Consider the following 25,025-nt stretch of genomic DNA (forward strand, 5'->3'; position numbering starts at 1 on the left):
TTGACTAATGCATATATGTAGATGATTAATGGTGGGTGCTTAACACACCATCTTTTCCACATCTATCTTTTACCTCTTTAATCATTTTTTCTTACCATTTCACTTAATTTTTTAGCTTACTCTTAGTAATAACAATATTTTTTTGTCCATGATACATTCTCTTATAACTTATGTCATTTTAGTGCATTATGCTAGAATTGTGATTAAGAGGACTTAACCTTTTATGAAAAATCACAAATAGGTTGATGAGCCACTATGCTAGAATGGCATGAACAAGGAATTGGATACCATTGTCATTATAATGTTGGTAGACTACAATGTACACTACAATTAGTACATAAATGGACATTGCTACTGTTACATTGATAATACATTGTTGTTATTACTCTTATGATTGTCGATGCTTTATAATGATGGTAATTTTTTCCATTACACTCATATTATGTTTTTTTTATTATAGTGATAGCCACTGTTGTTGTTACACCCTTAGTATGTTGTTTTTATTATAGTGATTGTCACCATTGTTGTTACACCTACAAGATGTTTGTGTTGTCACACCAATGGTCACTGTTGTTGTTACACTGATATCGCTCACCAAAGATACCATGCTAGGGATGATGTTGTTTTTTGGATGCCATGGCGTTATTGTTTGGTAAAGGAAAATTGCACAACAAGGGAACCCTATTCTTTAGTACTGGTCAAAGGAGAAAGTTATATTTCTCATGCATGCATTTGCTAGCCATACCATGATGTCCCCAGCATGTTAGTTTTTTCATTATTGTATTTAGTTGAATGGCTAACATGGATTCATTTTAATGAATTGTAACCTAATTATATGAAGGCCATCTATTGGGAACAAATGTTTGTTTTGAGTTAACAATTTGGGGACAACCTGAGAATTGTAGATTCTCGTGGCTGCCTTAGAATCCTTTGCTAAAGATAAACCATTGTAGAATTGTATAAATATCCCACTCCACTAGAGAAAGGGGAGATCTTATGTTGTAATGTTGATACATTATGAATAATTCCTGATTCAATAAAAGAATTGTTGAGTTATGTTACTTTATTTTCTCATCGTGAATGAAGAACTAAAACAAAGAAGGTATCATTTGGTCATCTAAATACCCTTTCTAAGGAGGAAATGTCCCCTTATTAGTTATGTATTGTTGTATTTCATTAGGAATTAGTTATTTTATTATTAATTTCTATCTTTTGGGTTTTGCATGCAATTAAGTAGTAAATCATAATTAATGAAATGAGAATTCTGTTGCAGTAATCCACTGACTTGTTTCTATATACGATAGGTTGATTTTATTGATGGTTTATTCATTTAATAAATGATTGGTTACAATTTGTGTTAACCACATTAAGGTTGAATTTTTTTGGGACAAGACTCCAAATTTGATTTCTTCTATTATGTTAGGTTCATAGTCCAGTGCTTACCTAATTACAATTTGAGAGTATAAAATTACAGATTAGCAAGCTCACTTCTTAGTTCTTTTCATGTCCTTGCATAGTGTGGTTTCCTTCTAGAATCATTTCCTTTTAAGAAACAATTAGTTTATTTCATTCCCTGGAAGTAGGCTTAATGTAGTATAGTCTTTTCATTTGATCAGTAGAATAGTTATTCCTTTGCAATTTCTTTATTGCAACCAAGTTCATTTCAATGCCATTTACTTCCAACAAACTGTTGTAATATATATTTTTTTATTCCAATTGAAATTGAATTAGTTTATTTTTTGAAATTCAATTGATTTTCTGCTAGTTTTCATTTCATCATTAATTAGTTAAACTTAGTTTTGGTGACCTTGTTAAGAAGTATCACAATAGTTCACAAATAAAATAAAAGTCCCTTATTGATAATTAAATGAATAACCTTATAGTTATCTCTCAAAAAGAATTAGGAAGGTAATTAAAAGAGATATCAATTAGGAAGGGATGTGAGCTTAGCTTTGATAAATGCTTGAATTGAAGGATTAGTGGGGGCCAACATGCAACATAGGAAAAAAGGGTGTTTATTAGACGAGGTGAAGGACCTTTTTCCTTATATTCGTCACGTATAATAATTTTAAGGGACCAAAAAAATTTAGATAGGGAGAGATTTGATCAAAATTGGATTAAATAGAATAATTTTATTGACTAAAGTAGGCTAAATTAATAAAGTTGATTGAATCAAGTTGAATGCCTGATATAGAAGAATCAACTAGAAGATAGTTTTTTTTGTTATACTCCATAAGGGTGTAATGAGGAATTTTAATGGAAGGTGTAGACCCACTATAGTAGTGTTAAATAAATTTAATGAGGATCCATCACATTTATTCAATACTAATATAGTGAGTCCTATTTAATATAGACTTGGTCCTCCTTATATTGAATGACCTCCAATATTATTACTCTACTGTTGGCCTTTTATATCCCCCTTAGGTACACTACAAAGTCAATTAGCATATTGGTTAGAATTGATTAGTGCACATATATATTGATGACCCAAAAGTGAGATGTGCTCAAATTTTGTGATTGTGTGTACTGAAATATTATCAAGAGCATTATTAATAGTATTATATGATGCTTTAATAGATGTCAATGATGAGAGAATGTCTATGCAAAATAAGATGACTAAGATGAGTCAATTGGACAATCAATGTTACCTATCAAATGGAAGTCTAATTGCTCCATCACTTAAGGAATGAAAGTGAAATTGAATTGATCAAATAGACCCTTGGAGATGATCCATAAGCAAGTAGGATGTAGGAAGAGATAGGTAGGATAAATGTTTTGGATATTAAATAATCTAACTATAGAAATTAATTGAAGGATCACAATTGACTTAGAGAATTGTTGTATTTCTACATAAGAAGGAATTTTGTTATGAAAAGGATAGGCCTCAACTTTGTTACCAAGAATAATATGCGTCAAGTAATGCAACTTTGTGTAGATTCCCAAAAGTTATCCATGTTTACAATTCAAAATACTCACTACATGACATTTTCTAAAATTTCATAATATATAGAGTTTATTCCAAATGGATGATTTCCTTAAAATCACATATATACTATATGGTGATTTTTTTATGAGATTCATTATATATTTCTTATTTTATTAAATACTTACTAAAAAATAATCTAATTTATAATATTTATTAGACCTAGCTAATTTTTATTTAACAAAAATTGTAATATAGATACATTGAACAATTTCAACTTGCTAATTAAAAAATAAATCATGTTTATATATTTTTCTTTGCATACACTCACTTTCATCGATAATATCAACATATAATATCAACATATAATAGATCATGATAGTATGAAGTACTTCTTAGAGCAAAGACTATATTCAGGAGAGAAAAAAATGGGTCATAAATATGTTATTTTATGACTTTTAAATTATCTACAAAAAAGGGAAACAAAATATTGTGGCAGATGTAATCTCAAGGAAAGAAGAAGGCGCAAATGGTTTACTATGTTCTATTTCCATTCCACAATCTGACTTAGTGGGAGAAGCCAGGATAGAATGGCAGCAGGATGAGAATATATGAAAGATTATTCAACATCTATAGGAGGATACCGATGTAGTGGGAAAAATTATGTGAAAAAATGACTTTTTATAGTAACAATATTGGTTATACTTACATAAGAACTCTAAACTCAAACATAAGGTCCTTTTGGATTTACATGCTTCTCTCATAGGAGGACATTCAGGGTTCTTGAAGACATATTATAGGATCAAGAAACATTTATTTTGGAAAGTATTATAGCAGATGTACAAAAGTTTGTGCAAGAATGTGTGGTATTTCAACAAAATAAAGGAGAGACTATCAAGACCGTAGGGTTGCTTCAAACATTATCCATCCCAAGCCAATATTAGGAAGAAGTTTCAATGGATTTTATTATAGGTTTACCCAAATATGAAGGAAATAGTGTCATTATGGTAGTGGTAGATCAAATGAAAAAGTATGCCCACTTTTTCTCTCTTTCTCATCCTTTTAAAGCAAGTACTGTGATAGAATAATTCATGGAAACAATCCAAAAGCTACATGGAATACCAAATATTATTGTAAGTGATAGAGATCCAATTTTCACTAGAAATTTTTGGACTAAATTATTTTCTTGTTTAGGTACTCATTCGGCTCACTACTCACCTTACCATCCTCAATATAATGGGAAAATTGAGATGGTGAATAAATGTTTAGAAGGATATCTACATTTCTTTTCATTTGACAAAACAAACACAATGGGTCAAATGGTTTCCCTTTTTAGAATGGTGGCAAAACACATCCTTCCATACTTCATAAAAAATGTCATGATTTACGAAACTTTGTGGATATCATCCTCCATCCATCACATAACCATTGAAAGGGACTATAAGGGCTCAAGAAATAGAGGACAACATACAATACCAACAAGATTTTCTTAAATTATTGAAAGACAACTTGGTTATGACACAAAATAGCATGAAAAAACAAGTAGATCAACATTACAGTGAAAGGGAATTTAAAGTGGGCCCTTGGGTATTTATGAGATTACAACCATATAAACAAATGTACCTCAAGCAACAAAAGAAGGAAAACAGATTAGCTCTGAGGTATTATGGCCCCTATAAGGTGTTGTAAAGGATTGGATGCATGGCTTACAAATTGGAGTTGTCCCCATCTTCACATGTACATTCAATCTTCCATGTTTCCTATTTAAAGAATGTAATCAATGGCAATATCCCATTCCAAACTATTCTACTAGAGATTAATGAAGAAAGGAAAATAATACTATAACTAGAAACAATTTTGGAAATAAGGAATAAATAGCTAAGAGATCGAGCAATTATTGAGTACCTTGTCAAATGGAAGAACATATTGGTGGAATAAGTGATAAGGGAAGATGAGTTGTTCACGTAGAAACACTCATAGATAGTCGAGTGTTGAGGAAAAAACATATTTGAAGGGAAGGGGCATGTTAAGCCCCATGTTAACCTAAAAACCGTTCATTAAAGCCCTAGACATTGAGTGATTACATTTCTATTTTTATAATGTTATGTAGGATAGAACTCTTTAGGGTCCCATTTTATTATAATTGTACCCTTTGTATCCTATATATACACTAAGAAGACCTAGTATTAGGATCATAAAAAATTGCCTTATACATTGTATTTATTGTAAAAGGAGGTTTCCTCCTCGAAGTTGACTATAATTATTGGTTTCTTATAGGGAGTGAAGAAGCCTAACTATCATTTAAATATGGATTATTGTATACATATGATGAGTTGTGTTTATTTATTAGATAATGTATAACCATGGTTTTAGGAGAAGTCCATGTTTCCATAGTTCTTAGGGATTCTGCAATCAAAAAAATCTTTTCAAACTTACAAGTGTGTGTATTTGCCAAACATGTTGACTAATGTTTCTAATTTTGTTGTACATCAAAGCTTTCTAATAGGAAATTGGGTTTCACCTTATTCCTTTTCTTGTACTAGGTTGACCATGAGAGAACATTTCAAAGGATTTCCTTGAAGTACTACCTAGTGCTAGACATAGGCATTATTAACTATTTATAGTAGTTTATATATTCAATAAGGTGAAAATTTATTCCTTGTAAGAAGAGTATTCCTGAAGAAGAAGTAATGAAGTTACTTTTCCAGAAGATATAGGTGAATTTTAGATTGCTTGAATCCATTATTCTGGCATATCTTTATTGTGTACATGTGTCATATTCTTTGCACAACTAGACAAACACATGATTTGTATGCACCGAGCACAATTGGGGGTCATAAGGTTGTGGTATTCCCACTATCTAGGGAGGTTGTAAGGGGGTGAAGTCCATGAAAAAAATTTGGGCAATTTTTGCATCAATTTTTGGCACATAGTTTTTTCTTTTACCAGTTTTGCGGCACATGATGGTTCAACCCATGGTTTTATAAGTCCAATTAGTGAAATATAGTTGTAATATAATTTATTTTAATGGATTAGGGGTTTTGAATGACATGGTATCATATATATTGTATGGCAAACAGTGAATTTTATTGGTGACAAAAAAGGTTAGAGGTGTGGCTCTAAATGGTTTATTGTTTTTCCTAGCTTTGTTTTCCTAGTTTTGGTTTCCAAGGTAAATCTCTATGTAATATGTGATTTCCATTGTTTTAATTTTTTGTTTATTGAATTTTTTTTTTTACGTTATAGTATTGTATAAGGTTTAAAACTTACATACCTCACAAATTTAGAGGTTGATTTTGGAAATCGTTATGGGGTATGATGATTATTAAGTTGAAAAGGAGTATGACCTTTAATCCCCAATGTTAAGGATTGATGGGAGGGATCAACAATAACATGGTTAATTTTCTAAGGGGGTTTAACATAATCCAATCTAAGAATTGGGATGAGATCCTACCTTAATTTATATTACACAACATCGTGATATCGAGGTAGTTCATAGTTTTAGCAATAAGTCACCATTTGAGACTTGTTTTCTATTTTTTCCCTGAATTACATTTTGACATTTCATTTTTTCAAACTACTAAAGATAATTTGATGGAGCAATACAATGATTAAAAACAACTCATCAAATTCATTTAAAAAAATCAATAGATACATTGGAAAGTGGAAGATAAGTTTTAAAGAGAAAAACAATGGTAAGGAAATGCATGATTAACCTAGAGTACGTTGTTAATTTTAGGTGGTAGACATGGTGTGGCTATGTTTCATTGAGCAAACAAAAACAAATTCCAAGGTTAAGAAACTAAAACACATTAGGTATGGTTCCTTTGAGATTATGTAGCAAGTCGGTGGGAAAATGGTTTTCCAAGGGAGTTTCCACATTCCATGAGAATCTACTCTATCATTAGTGTAGAGAATTTAAAGATTTTTAAAACTTTCATTCTTAATTAATGGGAGGAAGAATTTCTAGTGATGTTAGAGGTTGAAGCCTTAGTGGGTAGATGTGTATATTGAGTTGGAACAAGACATTAAGTTGTAGAGGAATCGTTTTGAAAATTTCAATGGAAAATAAGGGTTGTTGAGGATTGGTTTAAAGGATGAGTTCCTACAAATGAAATAATGGTATATATTAGACGACGTGAATGATAAAATTCCTCATCTTATTTAGGATTGATAAACTTTGATTAGAAATTTGATTGACTAGAAGAAGTCTAGAGACTAAAGGGTAAAACCATGAATCTAGGTTAATGTCCTTCCTTCTCTCTTTTTTTCAAAAAACAATCCAAATAGTCTTGTTGGGTGACGGTGACTTACATTTTCATTGTTAACTATTTAAGTTTGACATAACCTTTTTACAATGCATAAGTACATATATTGTAGTAGTTATTTTCTTATTTTTAAAAATGGTTCGTGAATGTTTATTATTTTAACATATGTTTGAATAACATGTTGTCACAAAATACTAATCCAAATTCATATTTTTACCTTAGAGATAGAATTGACTAAGAAAGTTGATTGAACTAACTCTACTAACTGATATGAATATCAATAACACAGTCATTTAGCATATTGACTAGATTGGATTGGGTTGACTAATGCATATATGTAGATGATTAATGGTGGGTGCTTAACACACCATCTTTTCCACATCTATCTTTTGCCTCTTTAATCATTTTTTCTTACCATTTCACTTAATTTTTTAGCTTACTCTTAGTAATAACGATATTTTTTTGTCCATGATACATTCTCTTATAATTTTTGTCATTTTAGTGCATTATGCTAGAATTGTGATTAAGAGGACTTAACCTTTTATGAAAAATCACAAATAGGTTGATGAGCCACTATGCTAGAATGGCATGAACAAGGAATTGGATACCATTGTCATTATAATGTTGGTACACTACAATGTACACTACAATTAGTACATAAATGGACATTGCTACTGTTAAATTGATAACACATTGTTGTTATTACTCTTATGATTGTCGATGCTTTATAGTGATGGTAATTTTTGCCATTACACTCATATTATGTTATTTTTATTATAGTGATAGCCACTGTTGTTGTTACACCCTTAGTATGTTGTTGTTATTATAGTGATTGTCACCATTGTTGTTACACCTACAAGATGTTTGTGTTGTCACACCAATGGTCACTGTTGTTGTTACACTGATATCGCTCACCAAAGATACCATGATAGGGATGATGTTGTTTTTTGGATGCCATGGCGTTATTGTTTGGTAAAGGAAAATTGCACAACAAGGGAACCCTATTCTTTAGGACTGGTCAAAGGAGAAAGTTATATTTCTCATGCATGCATTTGCTAGCCATACCATGATGTCCCCAGCATGTTAGTTTTTTCATTATTGTATTTAGTTGAATGGCTAACATGGATTCATTTTAATGAATTGTAACCTAATTATATGAAGGCCATCTATTGGGAACAAATGTTTGTTTTGAGTTAACAATTTGGGGACAACCTGAGAATTGTAGATTCTCGTGGCTGCCTTAGAATCCTTTGCTAAAGATAAACCATTGTAGAATTGTATAAATATCCCACTCCACTAGAGAAAGGGGAGATCTTATGTTGTAATGTTGATACATTATGAATCATTCCTGATTCATTAAAAGAATTGTTGAGTTATGTTACTTTATTTTCTCATCGTGAATGAAGAACTAAAACAAAGAAGGTATCATTTGGTCATCTAAATACCCTTTCGAAGGAGGAAATGTCCCCTTATTAGTTATGTATTGCTGTATTTCATTAGGAATTAGTTATTTTATTATTAATTTCTATCTTTTGGGTTTTGCATGCAATTAAGTAGTAACTCATAACTAATGAAATGAGAATTCTGTTGCAGCAATCCACTGACTTGTTTCTATATACGATAGGTTGATTTTATTGATGGTTTATTCATTTAATAAATGATTGGTTACAATTTGTGTTAACCACATTAAGGTTGAATTTTTTTGGGACAAGACTCCAAATTTGATTTCTTCTATTATGTTAGGTTCATAGTCCAGTGCTTACCTAATTACAATTTGAGAGTATAAAATTACAGATTAGCAAGCTCACTTCTTAGTTCTTTTCATGTCCTTGCATAGTGTGGTTTCCTTCTAGAATCATTTCCTTTTAAGAAACAATTAGTTTATTTCATTCCATGGAAGTAGGCTTAATGTAGTATAGGCTTTTCATTTGATCAGTAGAATAGTTATTTCTTTGCAATTTCTTTATTGCAACCAAGTTCATTTCAATGCCATTTACTTCCAACAAACTGTTGTAATATATATTTTTTTATTCCAATTGAAATTGAATTAGTTTATTTTTTGCAATTCAATTGATTTTCCGCTAGTTTTCATTTCATCATTAATTAGTTAAACTTAGTTTTGGTGACCTTGTTAAGAAGTAGCACAATAGTTCACAAATAAAATAAAAGTCCCTTATTGATAATTAAATGAACAACCTTATAGTTATCTCTCGAAAAGAATTAGGAAGGTAATTAAAAGAGATATCAATTAGGAAGGTATGTGAGCTTAGCTTTGATAAATGCTTGAATTGAAGGATTAGTGGGGGCCAACATGCAACATAGGAAAAAAGGGTATTTATTAGATGAGGTGAAGGACATTTTTCCTTATATTCGTCACATATAATAATTTTAAGGGACCAAAAAAATTTAGAAAGGGAGAGATTTTATCAAAATTGGATTAAATAGAATAATTTTATTGACTAAAGTAGGTTAAATTAATAAAGTTGATTGAATCAAGTTGAATGCCTGATATAGAAGAATCAATTAGAAGATAAATTTTTTTGTTATACTCCATAAGGGTGTAATGAGGAATTTTAATGGAAGGTGTAGACCCACTATAATAGTGTTAAATAAATTTAGTGAGGATCCATCACATTTATTCAATACTAATATAGTGAGTCCTATTTAATATAGACTTGGTCCTCCTTATATTGAATGACCTCCAATATTATTACTCTATTATTGGCCTTTTATATCCCCCTTAGGTACACTACAAAGTCAATTAGCATATTGGTTAGAATTGATTAGTGCACATATATATTGATGACCCAAAAGTGAGATGTGCTCAAATTTTGTGATTGTGTGTACTGAAATATTATCAAGAGCATTATTAATAGTATTATATGATGCTTTAATAGATGTCAATGATGAGAGAATGTCTATGCAAAATAAGATGACTAAGATGAGTCAATTGGACAATCAATGTTACCTATCAAATGGAAGTGTAATTTCTCCATCACTTAAGGAATGAAAGTGCAATTGAATTGATCAAACAGACCCTTGGAGATGATCCATAAGCAAGTAGGATGTAGGAAGAGATAGGTAGGATAAACGGTTTGGATATTAAATAATCTAACTATAGAAATTAATTGAAGGATCACAATTGACTTAGAGAATTGTTGTATTTCTATATAAGAAGGAATTTTGTTATGAAAAGGATAGGCCTCAACTTTGTTACCAAGAATAATATGCATCAAGTAATGCAACTTTGTGTAGATTCCCAAAAGTTATCCATGTTTACAATTCAAAATACTCACTACATAACATTTTCTAAAATTTCATAATATATAGAGTTTATTCCAAATGGAGGATTTCCTTAAAATCACATATATACTATATGGTGATTTTTTTATGAGATTCATTATATATTTCTTATTTTATTAAATACTTACTAAAAAATGAATCTAATTTATAATATTTATTAGACATAGCTAATTTTTATTTAACAAAATTTGTAATATAGATACATTGAACAATTTCAACTTGCTAATTAAAAAATAAATCATGTTTATATATTTTTCTTTGCATACACTCACTTTCATGATATATATCAACATATAATAAATATAATAAATATTAAAAATGTTATACATGATATAATCTTTATTTTTAAATTTGTGAATAGATGTTTTTTTTTTTGCTAATTTTTTTGTACTCGTGAGACTAGCTATTGACTAAAATATCATGGCCAAGGATATTTAAGCCATCAAAATCATCCACAAGTGACACTAAGCTTCAGTCATACCAACTGATAACAAACTAAGTTTTTTTATCCACATAGTTTTCAACTAACCACCTTCACATTAAAAATACCTCATTATTATATTTTATATCTCATAATTAGATTTAATATTAACTAACCACCTTCACATAAAAAAATACCTCATTATTATATTTTATATCTCATAGTTAAATTTAAATGATTTTATGTTTTCTAATAAAATTCTTATTAATAAAATTTTGTGTTTTAAAATTAATAAAATTCTTATTAATAAAATAAGTGGATACATGTATGTTTACCTTCTATGTCAATTTCAAAGGCATTCTTACTATTAAAATAAATTGATACATGTATGCTTACATCCTACGTCCATCTCAAAGGCATAATGATAGAAGAACGATATCTATGCATGAATATTCCTATATATACCTGATTGAGTTGGTTTCATTTCAAAAGTAAGGATTATATATATATATATATATATATATATTTTTTTTGATTAATTAAAATATAATTTTGTATTATTTTTATAGTTTAAATTATGAAGTTGTTTTATTATTTTTTGGTATATGATTAGAAAAAATTAATTTATAATTTTATTTTTTTAAATTAATTAAATAAAAATATAAAAATAAAAATAAAATAAACACAATAATATTTTTTTATTTTTTATAAATATTAAAAATATAATATTTTGTCTTATGTCATTTTAGTGTATTACGCTATACTTGTGATTAAGAGGAGTTAACTTTTTATGCAAACTTATAAATAGGTTTATGAGTCATTATGTCAGAATGGCATGAACAAGGAATTGGATACCATTGTCATTATAATGTTGGTACACTAAAATTATTACATAAATGGATGTTATTACTGTTACATTAATAATACATTGTTGCTATTACTCTTATGATTGTCGATGCTTTATAGTGATGGTAATTGTTGTCATTACACTCCTGTTATGTTATTGTGTTATAGTGATAGTCACTATTTTTGTTACACCCTTAGTATGTTTTTTTTTTTGTTATTGTCATTATCACCATCGTTGTTATACCTACAAGATGTTTTTGTTGTCACACCAATGGCCATTGTTGATGTTACCATGATATCACTCACCAATTATACCATGCTAGGGATGATGTTGCTTTTTGGATGCCATGGCGTTATTTTTTGGTAAAGGGAAATTGCACGACAAGAGACCCTTATTCTTCAAGTCTCATCAAAGGAGAAAGCTATATTTTTCATGCTTGCATTTGCTAGCCATACGATGATGTCCTGAGTATGTTATTTTTTCATTATTGTCTTCAATTGAATGGCTAACATGGATTCATTTTAATGAATTGTAACCTAATTATATTAAGGCCATCTATTGGGAACGAGTGTTTATTTTGAGTTAAGAAGTCAGGGAAAACCTGAGAATTGTAGATTCTCATGGTTGCCTTAGAATCTTTTGCTAAAGATAAACCATTGTAGAATTTTATAAATATCCCACACACTGGAAAAAGGGGAGACTTTATGTTGTAATGTTGATACATTATGAATCATTCCCTATTCAATAAAAGAGTTGTTGAATTATGTTCCTTTATTTTCTTGTGGTAAATGGAAACTAAAACAAAGAAGGTATCATTTGGTCATATCAATACCTTTTCTAAGAAGGAAATGCCCCCTTCTTAGCTAGCTTTTTTTGTGTTTCATTAGGATTTAGTTATTTTATGATTAATTTATATCTTTTGGGTTTTACATGTAATTAAGTATTAACTCATAGTTGCAAAATTTTAAGGAAATGAGAATTATGTTGCAACAATCCACTGACTTGTTTCTATATATGAAAGAATTCTTTTTATCGATGGTTTACTCATTTAATAAATGATTGGTTACAATTTGTGTTAACCACATTAAGGTTGAAACTTTTTTGGCACAATAATCCATATATGATTTCTTCGTTTCATAGTTGAGTGCTTACCTCATTGCAATTTGAGAGTCTAAATGTACATATTAGCAAGCTCACTTCTTAGTTCTTTTCTTGTCCTTGCATAGTGTGGTTTTCTTTTACAATCATTTCCTTTTGAGAAACAATTAGTTTATTTAATTTCCTAGAAGTAGGCTTAAAGTAGTATAGTCTTTTTATTTGATCAGTAGAATAGTTATTACTTTGCACTTTCTTTGTTGCAACCAAGTTCATTTCCATTTACTTCCAACAAACAGTTGTAATATTTATTTTTTCCTTCCAATTGAATTAGTTTATATTTTTCAAATCAATTGATTTTCCACTAGTTTTCATTTCATCATTAATTAGTTAAACTCAATTTTGGTGACATTGTTAAGAAGTATCACAATAGTTCACAAATAAGATACACATCCCTTATTGATAATTAAATGCACAACCTTATAGTTATCTCTCAAAAAGAATTAGGAAGGTAATTCAAAAAGATGTCAATTAGGAAGGGATATTTTCTTAGCTTTCATAAATGCTTGAATTGAAGGATTAGTGGGGGACGACTTCCAACATAGGAAAAAAATATATTTATTAGACAAGGTGAAGGACATATTTCCTCATATTCTTCACACATAATAATTTTTAGGGGACCAACAAAAATTAAAAAGGGGGATATTTGATCAAAATTGGATTAAATAGAATAATTTTATTGACTAGAGGTAGGCTCAATTAAGAAAGTTGATTAAATCAAGTTGAATTCCTGATATAGAAGAATCAATTAAAAGAATATCGATGATTTTTTTTTTGTTATACTCCCTAAGGGTGTAATGAGGCCATTTAATGGAAGGTGGAATAGACCCACTATAGTAGTGTTAAATAAATTTAATGAGACTCCATCACAGTTATTCAATACTACTCTAGTGAGTCTTATTTATTATGGACTCGGTCCTCCTTATATTGAATGACCTCCAATATTATTACTCTAATATGGGCTTCTTATATCCCGCGTAGGTACACTACAAAGTCAATTAGCATATTAGTTAGAATTGATTAGTGCACATATATATTGATGACCCAAAAGTGAGATGTGCACAAAGTTTATGAATGTGTGTATTGAAGGATTACTAGGAGCACAATTAATAGTATTATATGATGATTGAATAGATGTCAGTGATGAGAGAATGTCTATGTAAAATATGATGACTAAGATCACTCAATTGGACAACCAATGTTGCTTAACGAATGGAAGTTCAATTTCTCTATCGCTTAAGGAATGAAAGTGCAATTGAATTGATCTAACAAAACCTTGGAGATAATCTATAAGCAAGTAGGATTTAGGAAGAGATAGGTAGGATGAGAGGTTTGGCTATTGGATAATCTAACTTTAGAAATCAATTGAAGGATCACAATTGACTTAGAGATTGTTGTATTTCTAGGTCAGAAGGAATTTTGTTATCGAAAGGATAGGCCTCAATTTTGTTACCAAGTATAATATGCATCGTGTAATGCAACTTTGTGTAGATTCCCAAAAGATGTCCATGTTTACAATTGAAAATACTCACTACATGACATTCTCTTAAATTTCATAATATATGGAGTTTATTCCAAATGGAGGATTTCCTTAAATTTACATATATATTATAAGGTGAATTTTTATGAGATCCATTATATTTCTTATTTTATTAAATACTTACTAAAATTTGATTCTAATTTATAATATTCGATAGACATCTAGACAATTTTTATAAAAAAAATTGTAATATAGACACATTGAACAATTTCAACTTGCCAATTAAAAAATAAATCATGTTTATATATTTTTCTTTGCATACACTCACTTTCATAGATAATATCTACATATAATAAATATTAAATATGTTAAATATGATATAATATTTAATTTTAAAATTGATCACAATTTTACTAATATTTTTTTTGTTTGATAGTTTTTTTTTTTAACTTGTGGAACTAGTCATTGGCTAAGAAATCATGGCCCAAGGACATTTAAGCCATCAAAATCATCCGCAAATAATACTTAGGCTTCAGTCACACCTACTGATAACAAGCTAAATTTTTTTTATCCATGTAATTTCCAATTAACTATTTTCAAATAAAAAATACCTTACTAAAATACCCTATTATTATATTTTATATCTCATAATTAAAATTAATAATAAATATAAATATAATAAATACTTTTATGTTTTAAACTTAATAAAATTCTTATTATTAAAATAAGTAGATACATGTATGTTTACATTTTAAGTCCATCTCAAAGGCATTCTTACCATTAAAATAAATTGATACATGTATGTTTACATCCTACTTGCATCTCAAAGGCATAATGATAGAAGAAAGATATCTCTCCATGAATATTTCTATATATACTTGATTGGGTTGTTTTCATTTCAAAAGTAAGGATAATATAATTTGAGTTCTCAATGATGATGATGATTAACATCTACTGAGACCAATTGGTCTATCAGACCTATAATTTTCTTATTTTTTAATTGTCTTGCTCCTCGTCTTTCTTGGCGAGATTGGTGTTGTAGCTTTCTTTTTTTTCTCTACGGTCTTCCAACTTTCTCTATCTTGCATCTCCTTCATCTCTTCTAGTTCTTAGGAAATTGGTGTCTTACCTTCACGATCTATTTTGTTCATCCTTTTGAAGATAGTTGGAGAAGAAGTTTGGTCTAGGAGATCTGCTTTGCTATTAAATGAAAATTTATTTTGTGCGGTATTTGAATCCTCATAATTGTCGAGTTCACTCTTTTGTTGCTGGGCGGCGCTTTCCCCCTGGTTGTCTTAAGAGTTGTTTCTTTCTTGCCCGATTTCTTGTGATTTAGAGTTTTCTCAAGAGTGTTCTTCTTTGATGACAGTGTAGTGTTTTTTTTGTGCTCCTTCCCACCATGTAGATCTGTGGTGATTTTTTCTAGCAAAATTTTTCTCGGAGGCTTTTGGAGAATTTTTGGCTAGGTGACCTGTCTCAAAGCAGGATCGACATCTGAACAGGACACTTTCATAATCGAGCTTCTGGTTCCACACATAGTCTTTACTTGTTAGGTGTATTTCAGCTGGGAAGCGAGCGCTGAAGTCCATTTCCACACAGATGCGTGCATAGGTGGTTCTAGCATATTCCTTTGTTTCTGGGCACCTGCAGTAAAATTTCCCAATTGCATTTCCCAATATTATTTATATAATTTGATTAATTAAAAAAATATTTATATAATTTTTTATTATTTTTATAATTTAAGTTATGAAATTATTTTATTATTTATTATTTTTGGTATATGATTATGAATAAATTAATTTATAATTTTAGTTTTAAAATTAAATTAAATAAAAAAACAAATAAAAATAAAATAAATATAGTAAAGTTTATTATTTATTTTGTTATTGTTATGATGTTTCATTATATTTTTTAATATAAAATTTATATTAAAAAATATAAATTAATAAAAAAATTGATATATTATAAATTATATATATATATATATATATATATATATATTATATTATATATATATATATATATATATATATATAAGATTTTAAATAATGATATACTTACATTTTATTTAAATTTACAAATTTTATATAGCGAAAAGAATTATAGAAACAAAGAAAAAGATGAGGAATTCTTCTTTTAAAATCTTTTTTTAATTATAAAAATGAATTTTTTTATAATAAAAATAAGTGATATGAAGCAATTAAATTAACCTAAGATGTTAAGCAATTTAATATATAAATAATGTGTTTATTATTCTTAAGTTTTATATATTTATTATTTTTTAAATTTGATCAATTTTATGTTACATTTATCTTTTCAAATTATAAAAGATATATTAGATCAATCCTTAGAGTTTTTAATTTTTTTGTTCTTTTGAATTATTAGTTTTATCTTTCTTTCATTTCTTTTTATGAGTTAGATGAATGTCTAGTATCTTAACTTTTTAAAGCTATTTATTGATGACGATGATGGTGATGGTGGTTAACGTCCACTCAGACCAAAATTTGGTCTATTGAACCTAAAGAAACAAATTACTTAGTTTGATTTAAGATTTTATTCCTATGCTCAAAAAACTTAGAGAGAAGCCTCTCGAACTCACTGTAATTTTGACATCGTAAAAGGCTAGGAAGGTCAGCATTGCAACAAAGATTTTGAAATTGAGATCTAATTTTAAATAGTTCCCTTTTCATTACTACTTGTCATATTATAATCCCTTTTGATACCCAAATTTACTTATTGGGTGGGGGGCGTTGGTCGAGCCTGCTTCCGCATCCTCTCTCGCTCCAGGGCAACTACATATTTTGGTTCCGGCATTTGAAATCTCACTACAGCTACATATTTTGGTTCCGGCATTTGAAATCTCACTACAGAGGTAAGCTTATATAGATGAATGCATGGATGGTCATTATTTAAATAATTTATTTTATTTATAAATATGATTTTCTTTTTTCTTTTTTTTTATCTATTAGACTAACCTAAGTACCCACGGGGATTTGAACCGGTGACCTATCGCAAGGAGTGCCTTAACAACACACCCATTCACCGTCAATCCAAAACCCCATGGGCATTTATAAATATGATTTTCACTTTCATTCATTATTAAAATTATATGTATAATAAATATTTAATTTAAATATAAATAAATATAATTAATAATATAATGAAAGTGATAAAAATTTAAACAATAATGTAAACAACTTGATATCACAATGTCAATGTGCAATGATCATGTTAAAACATAATAATACTCAATAATAGGTTTTCATAACATGTTGATTTTATGAGAGATAACATTCTCTAAGTAGAGAGAAGTCTATGTGCATGATATATAGAGGTGTGGTGAAAGATTCTCATGGTGGTAAGAGTATTATGAATTCAATTTTAATTTTGATGTACAAAGTTAAGAGGACACAAATGAAATAATAATTTATTAGCAATAAATAAAATTTCAAACTATTTTATATTGAAATTCAAATTAATATATTTATACAACTCCATTTCTAAATACTCTTTATTAGACATATATTTTAAATATTTTATTTTCTTACAATTTTACTATTTTCATAATATTTATTTAGTTATTTTAAAAATCATAAATATAACCTCACCAATTTAGTAAATACAAATTTTTATTTTTTAAAATTCTATCCAAAATATACAACTTTGACAACTCATTACAACACCTACATTCTCATGGTAAGTAACAAAGTTCCAATGATAATAATTTACCTAAAAGAGTGAATAAAGGTAAAAAAAAAAAGTTTTTTCAACCAACAAACATTGGCTCTCCAATGCAAATTGCAACAAAACCAAGCCTGACTAGTATGTACATAGTTTCAAAACTTATGCAAAATATACAACCTTGACAACTCATTACAACACCTACATTCTAAGTACCAAAGTTCCATTAATAATAATTTACATGGAAGAGTGAATAAAATAATTTTTTCAACCAACCAACACTGGCTCTCCAAGGCAAATTGCAGCAAAACCAAGCCTTGCTAGTATGTACACAGGTTTCAAAACTTATGCTCCTTCTTGAGGGGGGTTGAGCCCTCTACTACCAACATTGCTAATCATGATGAACAAGGATGTGTTGTAAATAAAAAAATGATTAAGAGAAGTAATAAAATAAAATATGTGTTGGGAACAAAGAAGCTCCCCAATCAGAACGACAAGTCATGGCATGTATGTTGTTGGATGCTATAATTTCTACTTTTAAGGCATCAATCCCTATGCAAATATAAATATAAATATAAATGCAAATGCATCTCCCCTCCTTTGGAAATAATAATATTAATATATTGGGAGAGGAATTTTCTTTTCACATCTTTTAAAAGTGACATGTAGTTGTTTATTTACCTTGTTATTAATTGCAGGTTCCAGTTTCATTCTTTTCCACATGGGGAGGACATGTGGTTGGTACAGTTTTTGGTTGTGGGTGTGTTTTCAACTAAATGGATTACACGTAATTGGTGCAGGGTTTGGGTTATATAAGCATCTTTGATGGTCACTAAACCCGTAGGGAAAATGACGTTGGGGAGACTTTGATGGTTAAAAAGGGGACCATTGAGTTATCTGGTTGTGGTCATAATTAGATGGACCATGGTATTGTCCAACTCCATGGAGCATCCATCATTCTCTGTAATAATTTTTATTGCTTTGGCAATAAAAGATTAGGTGGCCACGGGAAAAAGAAGCGCACACGACAGAATACGAGACACAGGCTCTGAAATCCACCCTGTTTTGAGGGAGACGACCCGAGGTTGCCAACATATTTAATTTGGTAAGAGAAACTAATGATTCGCTGTTCAAGGCTGCAACAACCCTATTATTTTTTGCGCGGAGGAGCTGTAAATATTGAGCGCATGCCTTCGGCTTACGGGGTGGGGCCGCGCAGCCCGGATACAGGCCGGCATTGAAGGCTTGAAAAAGTCGGATGACGTAAGGATAACCTGGAAGGGAGGGGACGTGGCGGGTTAATGAGTAAAGGAGAGCTCATTTCGTGGGAGCTGGCCGTTCCGGGAAAACTGAGAGAAATATTTTATGACCGCCTGGGCTTCCAACCGCAGACTTATGGAAAGCGAGACCAGTGGTGCGGCACATGAGCCGAGCTGTAATGGGGGTTTTAAATGGTAAAAAGTCGCCGCGGTAGCCGTGTTCCGACACGTTGAATTTTGCCGGGGGACGTAGATGCCTGGCCGTTGAGGTGGTGGGATCCGCGATAATCGGCCGGCACGTTCAAGAGGCTGCGATGGGGTCCGTTGTACAGCTGGGTGTGGGGTCATGGGTCAGTTATGATGCGGCCGCCGGCAAGTGCACGAACGGGGCCGGGCCGTAGGTTCTGTATGCCTGCCCGGGGGGCCGCCCTCGTGCACGGCTTTGGTGTTTAACTTGTTCCGGGTCCGAGGCTTTTAGGCAGCGGTTCTGTGTGTATTTATTAAATTTTGTTTGTTTCTTTGCCACCTGGCTGTTTGGACAGCCTCTTTCCTTCCCCTTTCCACCCTCTCACTTTCATTGCTGTTAACTATTATTAGCTTACCAAGTACTCCGTCTGACAGCGCAGCATCTCATCCCATCGCATCTCATCTCAGCTCCTTTACCTCCTCCGCCTGGAATCCTTCCCTCTCCTCATATACATGTCCATATCCATCATGTTACCTGTACTCACTGCCTTGGCTTCACTTCACTCATAGGGGTGGACGAAAGGAAGCGGGGGTCGGGGTCAGGGTCCGGGTCGCTTTTCCAGTTGTCCTCTCTTTTTCAATCCCGACCTGGACTTGTACCCGCTGTGTCGATCATTTACATTCTCCCTCTTTTAATTTTTTCACAGAGAGGATTGAACTGAAAATAAAATGAAAATGAATGCTTTTTTTCCACCCATGTGATAATGGTGGACTGGACGACTCTCCCTCCACGCTCAGCCCCTGGGAAAGTGTCAATGGCGTGGTGCGCGTGTAAGAGAAGGTACTGAACGAACGACATCGTCCAGCCCGCCACTCCCCGGATATCGAAATCACGACCTTTTTGTCAACTAACGGCTGTTGAAAGAATGCAGCAACCGCAGCTGCCATCAGCGAGTGGACAGTATGGTGTGCCCGAGGTTCCTCAGTTCGTCGGAGGCCGTTCTTCTCACGGTCACATGCTCGGGATCTCCCACGACATGCCGCACCACGAACCACCGCAATCACAGCACTTGCAGCAACAGCTTTTGCAGCAGTCTCATTCTCAGCCCCCGCAGCAGCAGCAGCAGCAGCAGCAGAGTGTTAATCTGCAGGTTAAAACGGATTCTTTAACCGAGATCCAGTCCTCGGCTGCCACCAGACCGCCTCCGCGGACTACCGATGGCTTTGAACAGATGGTGCCGAACAGCGCTTTCGGTGACGACGAGGTGCTTGCAGCGGCTGAAGATGGAGATAGAGGGGCGGTCGGCAGCCGCTGGCCCAGACAGGAAACCCTCGCTCTTCTTAAAATCCGATCCGAGATGGACGCTTCGTTTAGGGACGCTAGCCTCAAAGGGCCTCTATGGGAAGAAATTTCACGGTATGGATGCAACCCATTTCCCCATTCTTTCAGTTCCGCTGTTTAAATTATATGTGGTTCGAAATTGAGAATTGACACGATGTTAAGGGTTCGAATCTCAGCAGATCTAAAACACTGTTATTGTCTAAATGCTCTTCCAAAGCAGGTTATTAAGAGGGATACGCCATTCCAGTCTCTCCCATCTCAATTTTCTCTGAATCTGCAAGAAAAACAAACTCGACTGTCCAATACATTAAAATTTCTTTAGAAGCCAAATCAGACTGTATTTCACCAAAATATTCCTGACGGCATAGAATTTTTAATCCAGCACAGAGCGACAAAGATCAAGGATTACAACCTATATAATTCTGGGCAATCTTTAGCTATCCCCCCGATCTGTGGCTGGATTCGCACAGACAGTGTATTAAAGTCAATTTCAACAATAGTGTAATTAACTGATAAGTCTTTTCCCGCACCAGTAGTGAAATCGGGACTTAATAAGCCTTGTCACGACTCCATTATCACTACAACATGTTTCTTTTAGTTGAATTCCAGCTCAATTTCCTCTAACCTAGCCTGCGAGATGAACTCCAGCTCAATTTCCTATAACCTAGCCTAGGCAGCAATAAAATTCACTATCAGCAGAACTTGACAACTCCCTATTCCCTTTTTTTTCGATATTTTTTCTATCTAATCCTGTTCAAATTTTAAAGCTTCCGATTTTTTTTGTTTGCAACTTTGCTTTTCATCTAATCCTGTGTAACAGACGGATCAAATTGAAATTTCTTCAATTTTCTGAATCTCAATGATTGAGCTTGTTCTCTTCAAATTCAGACTCGGATTTAAAAATTTCTGTACGTATTATGCTTAAAAAATTTCCTACTCTTTTCTGTGAACTTAAATCTTTGGATTTACTCCCATTTATTCTTGTCTAATGTACAGATCAAAGTTCAACTTCTTCAATTTTCTGAATCTCAATGATTGTTCTTGTTTTCTCCAATTTGATTGTCGCGGACAGAAATTTTGACTTGATCTACAAAATTTTGAAGGCATCATGATATTTCTGATTTCTGTGGCTTATATTAAGAGCTATTTAAATATAAACAAAGCGTAGATAATGATGTGATTCTGTAGGTTGGATATTATGAAGCTAAGTATAGGATGTGGACAGAGGGATATTTTATGGTGACAAATCTGCTGATCTTCTTGCATTATTGAACCTGGTCAGGAAGCTTGCAGACCTAGGTTATCAGAGGAGTGCCAAGAAATGCAAAGAAAAGTTCGAAAACGTTCAGAAGTATTATAAACGAACTAAAGACGGAAGAGCTGGCCGGCAGGATGGTAAAAGCTATAGATTCTTCAGCCAGCTGGAAGCTCTCCATAATCATCATAACAACAACAGCAATAATAATCTTCACAACAGCAGCAGCATTGGCAATAACACTAATAATGCAAGAAACAATCATAGCCATGCACTGAGCAGCGGGGCCGGAGCACCAGTCAGGCCACAGCCTCCCGCTCCTACTGTGCTCACCAACAATGATACTGCCGGTGCCGGTGCCAGTGCCACTGCCGGGGAATTGAACAGAAATAGCGGCGCCGCTACTAATGCCATCGTATTGAGGCAAAGCGCAGATTATACTGCCGGTAATTTAAGTTTCTCGTCCGAATCGTCCGAGGACGAAGAATTTGATGAACAGACGGACAGTCGGAAAAGAAAGCGGGGCTCCAGCACCACAGAGAAAATGATGCTGTTTTTCGAGCAATTGATAAAGCAAGTAATGGAGAGGCAGGAGATCATGCAGCAGAAGTTTCTGGAAACTATAGAGAAACGCGAGCAAGACAGAATGATCCGCGAGGAGGCTTGGAAAAGGCAAGAAATGGCGCGATTGAACAGAGAACATGAGATTATGGCCCAGGAACGAGCCCTTGCGGCTTCCAGAGATACTGCATTCATTGCATTGTTTCAGAAAATTACAGGCCAGAATTTCCAGGCTCCTGTTATGGCTCCTGTGGCACAGTCGACAACGACTATCAATAATACTGTGCCATTGCCGACTCACGAAACGCATCCAGCCGGGGATGTTGTTACTCCTCATCATCAGCGGGATACTACTCAAGATGTCAATGTAGACCAAACGGAATTGACCTTTGATCCCAACAGCAGCAGGTGGCCCAAGCCTGAAGTTCATGCATTGATAAAGCTGAGAACCGGACTGGAGCCCAGATACCAAGACGCCGGGCCCAAAGGCCCGCTGTGGGAAGAAATCTCTGCTGGAATGGCCCGCCTCGGCTACAGCCGCAGCTCCAAGAGGTGCAAGGAGAAATGGGAAAATATCAACAAATACTACAAGAAAGTTAAAGAAAGCAACAAGAAACGGCCGGAAGATGCAAAGACGTGTCCTTATTTTCACCAGCTGGAACAATTATACAAGAAAAAGATCTTCGGTAATGCAGCCAAGCAAGAACACCCGAACCAGGAGGACGCCCGCATCGAGCAATTACCCGGCGGAAACAACAACAATAGCGACAGAAACGAGCGCCAAAGCACAGACGGCATCCTGGTCATTGTGCCGCCTCCAGGATCGTCATCGGACGTCAAGAACAGCAATTCAAACCCTAACAATAACGGTCCACCGATTCCTTCAAGCAGCGGAACAATGCAGGCAACGTTCTTTACAAGCCCGGAGAATGGAACCGGCGCCGATCAGCGAGCTCTGAAGAAGGTAAAGATGACGCTGCAGAATTTAAATATTTTTGGCAATCTCTATTCTGAAACCATTTAATTCTAATGATTTTAAGTGATCTCATGAATTGAAGCCAGAAGGCCTTGTGATGGACGTGATGGACATGGACGACATGCGGTCCGCGCCGCAGCACCAACAGCAATCCGTTGTAGACGATTACGATGATGATAAAATGGACACAGAAGAAGAAGAAGAAGAAGACAGCGACAATAACAGCGAGCAAGAACATCATAATATTATTCCTATTCCTACTATAGCCACTACTCACGACAGGCAGCCGACGACGGTGGTCGATCATCTGCCGTTTGCCGAGTTTGTTCACGAGAGCCGAACGAGCACTACAGCCGCCGCCACAGCTGCCAGTTCCTTCATGGCCATGGTCCACCGCTTCGCTACAGCCGAAGCTCCCGAGTTCAAAACCTCTAAAGCATAAACCGCCGCCTAAGATCATAAATTATCATCACCAGCGGCAGCAGACTGAGCTTGTGTACCATATGTACCATTAGCAGAGGTTTAGGTTTAAGGTTGGGATGGGATTATGGCCATGAAGGAATTTCATCTTTATTGTCATCAAGCAAATAACCCTAATAAATTTGCGCTGCCATTGTTGCAGGGACTGTTACAGGGAAGTAGTTTTTTTGGTTAGCATATTTATTTATTTATTTATTTGTGGAATAAAATCTGATGTGTGAAAGGTCGTTTCGGCTGCTGCAATCGACAAAATCGAATTATAAGTGATGCAGTGGGCATATGGCCCTCTGACTTCATCTCTCTGTGGACTGTATAGACAGAGAGCTGGTAGGCCTCTCATATTTTCCTTCTGTAATCTTATTGACTTCATTATGAACCCAAAAACAAAATCCAGCTGTGTTGCACCGTCGAGTTTTACCACTTGTAAAGAATCTTTCCATTATTTTATTAACCGCGTCTTTCTGCCATAGAGCCTGACACTGGCCAAACTGGTTCATGTTCTTTATTGTCGTGAATGAATATATATATATATATACATTGTGTATATATACATATATTGTGGGAATCTATCCATTCGCCTGCAATTCAACTAAAACAGTATTTATTTTGAAGTTTGTTGGGTATTTATTTTCTGGTTTCTTGAAATTGAGTGCAGTTAGGCTGATTAAATTATAAAAGAATCTCGTGCCGCGATAACGACAAAACGCAGTGCCATGGATAGACGATGACGACTTACCAGTAAATGTCGTGTTTTTGAACCATTCATTCAATTATTTGTAGGCGGCGCGTGCCAGATTGTCTCCACATGATCCAAGAGATCGGATTAGCAAGACAAATCAATAATAATATAATATAATAAATATATTCTTGAGGAGCCTTGCGATTGAA

The 25,025-nt window shown here is 33.0% G+C and overlaps 1 protein-coding gene across 2 annotated transcripts; it reads left to right on the forward strand.

The window, feature by feature from the left end:
• The first annotated feature begins 19,983 nt into the window (after positions 1-19,983).
• Positions 19,984-24,404, forward strand: LOC149220114 (trihelix transcription factor GTL1-like). 2 transcript variants are annotated; one of them, XM_089384662.1, is made up of 3 exons: positions 19,984-20,940; positions 22,148-23,645; positions 23,744-23,885. In XM_089384662.1, the coding sequence occupies exons 1-3, from the start codon at positions 20,450-20,452 to the stop codon at positions 23,753-23,755; spliced, it is 2,001 nt and encodes a 666-aa protein (XP_089240788.1). In that variant the 5' UTR covers positions 19,984-20,449; the 3' UTR covers positions 23,756-23,885. The 2 variants fall into 2 exon arrangements, with proteins under 2 accessions (XP_089240788.1, XP_089240787.1); XM_089384661.1 differs by having other exon boundaries at positions 19,988-20,940; positions 23,740-24,404.
• The last annotated feature ends 621 nt before the right edge of the window (positions 24,405-25,025 follow it).

This window comes from Pinus tabuliformis, chromosome Q (genome assembly GCF_031772625.1).
Source record: "Pinus tabuliformis cultivar Carrire ecotype Pingquan chromosome Q, CPIR1, whole genome shotgun sequence".
Classification (NCBI taxonomy): Eukaryota; Viridiplantae; Streptophyta; class Pinopsida; order Pinales; family Pinaceae; genus Pinus; species Pinus tabuliformis.

Excerpts from the sequence above, each read along its gene's own strand:
- LOC149220114 (XM_089384661.1), top strand. The coding sequence starts at position 20,450 with ATGCAGCAACCGCAGCTGCCATCAGCGAGTGGACAGTATGGTGTGCCC. Across the intron at positions 20,941-22,147 it reads CTATGGGAAGAAATTTCACG|GAAGCTTGCAGACCTAGGTT; the intron begins GTATGGATGCAA and ends GAACCTGGTCAG. Across the intron at positions 23,646-23,739 it reads ATCAGCGAGCTCTGAAGAAG|CCAGAAGGCCTTGTGATGGA; the intron begins GTAAAGATGACG and ends CATGAATTGAAG.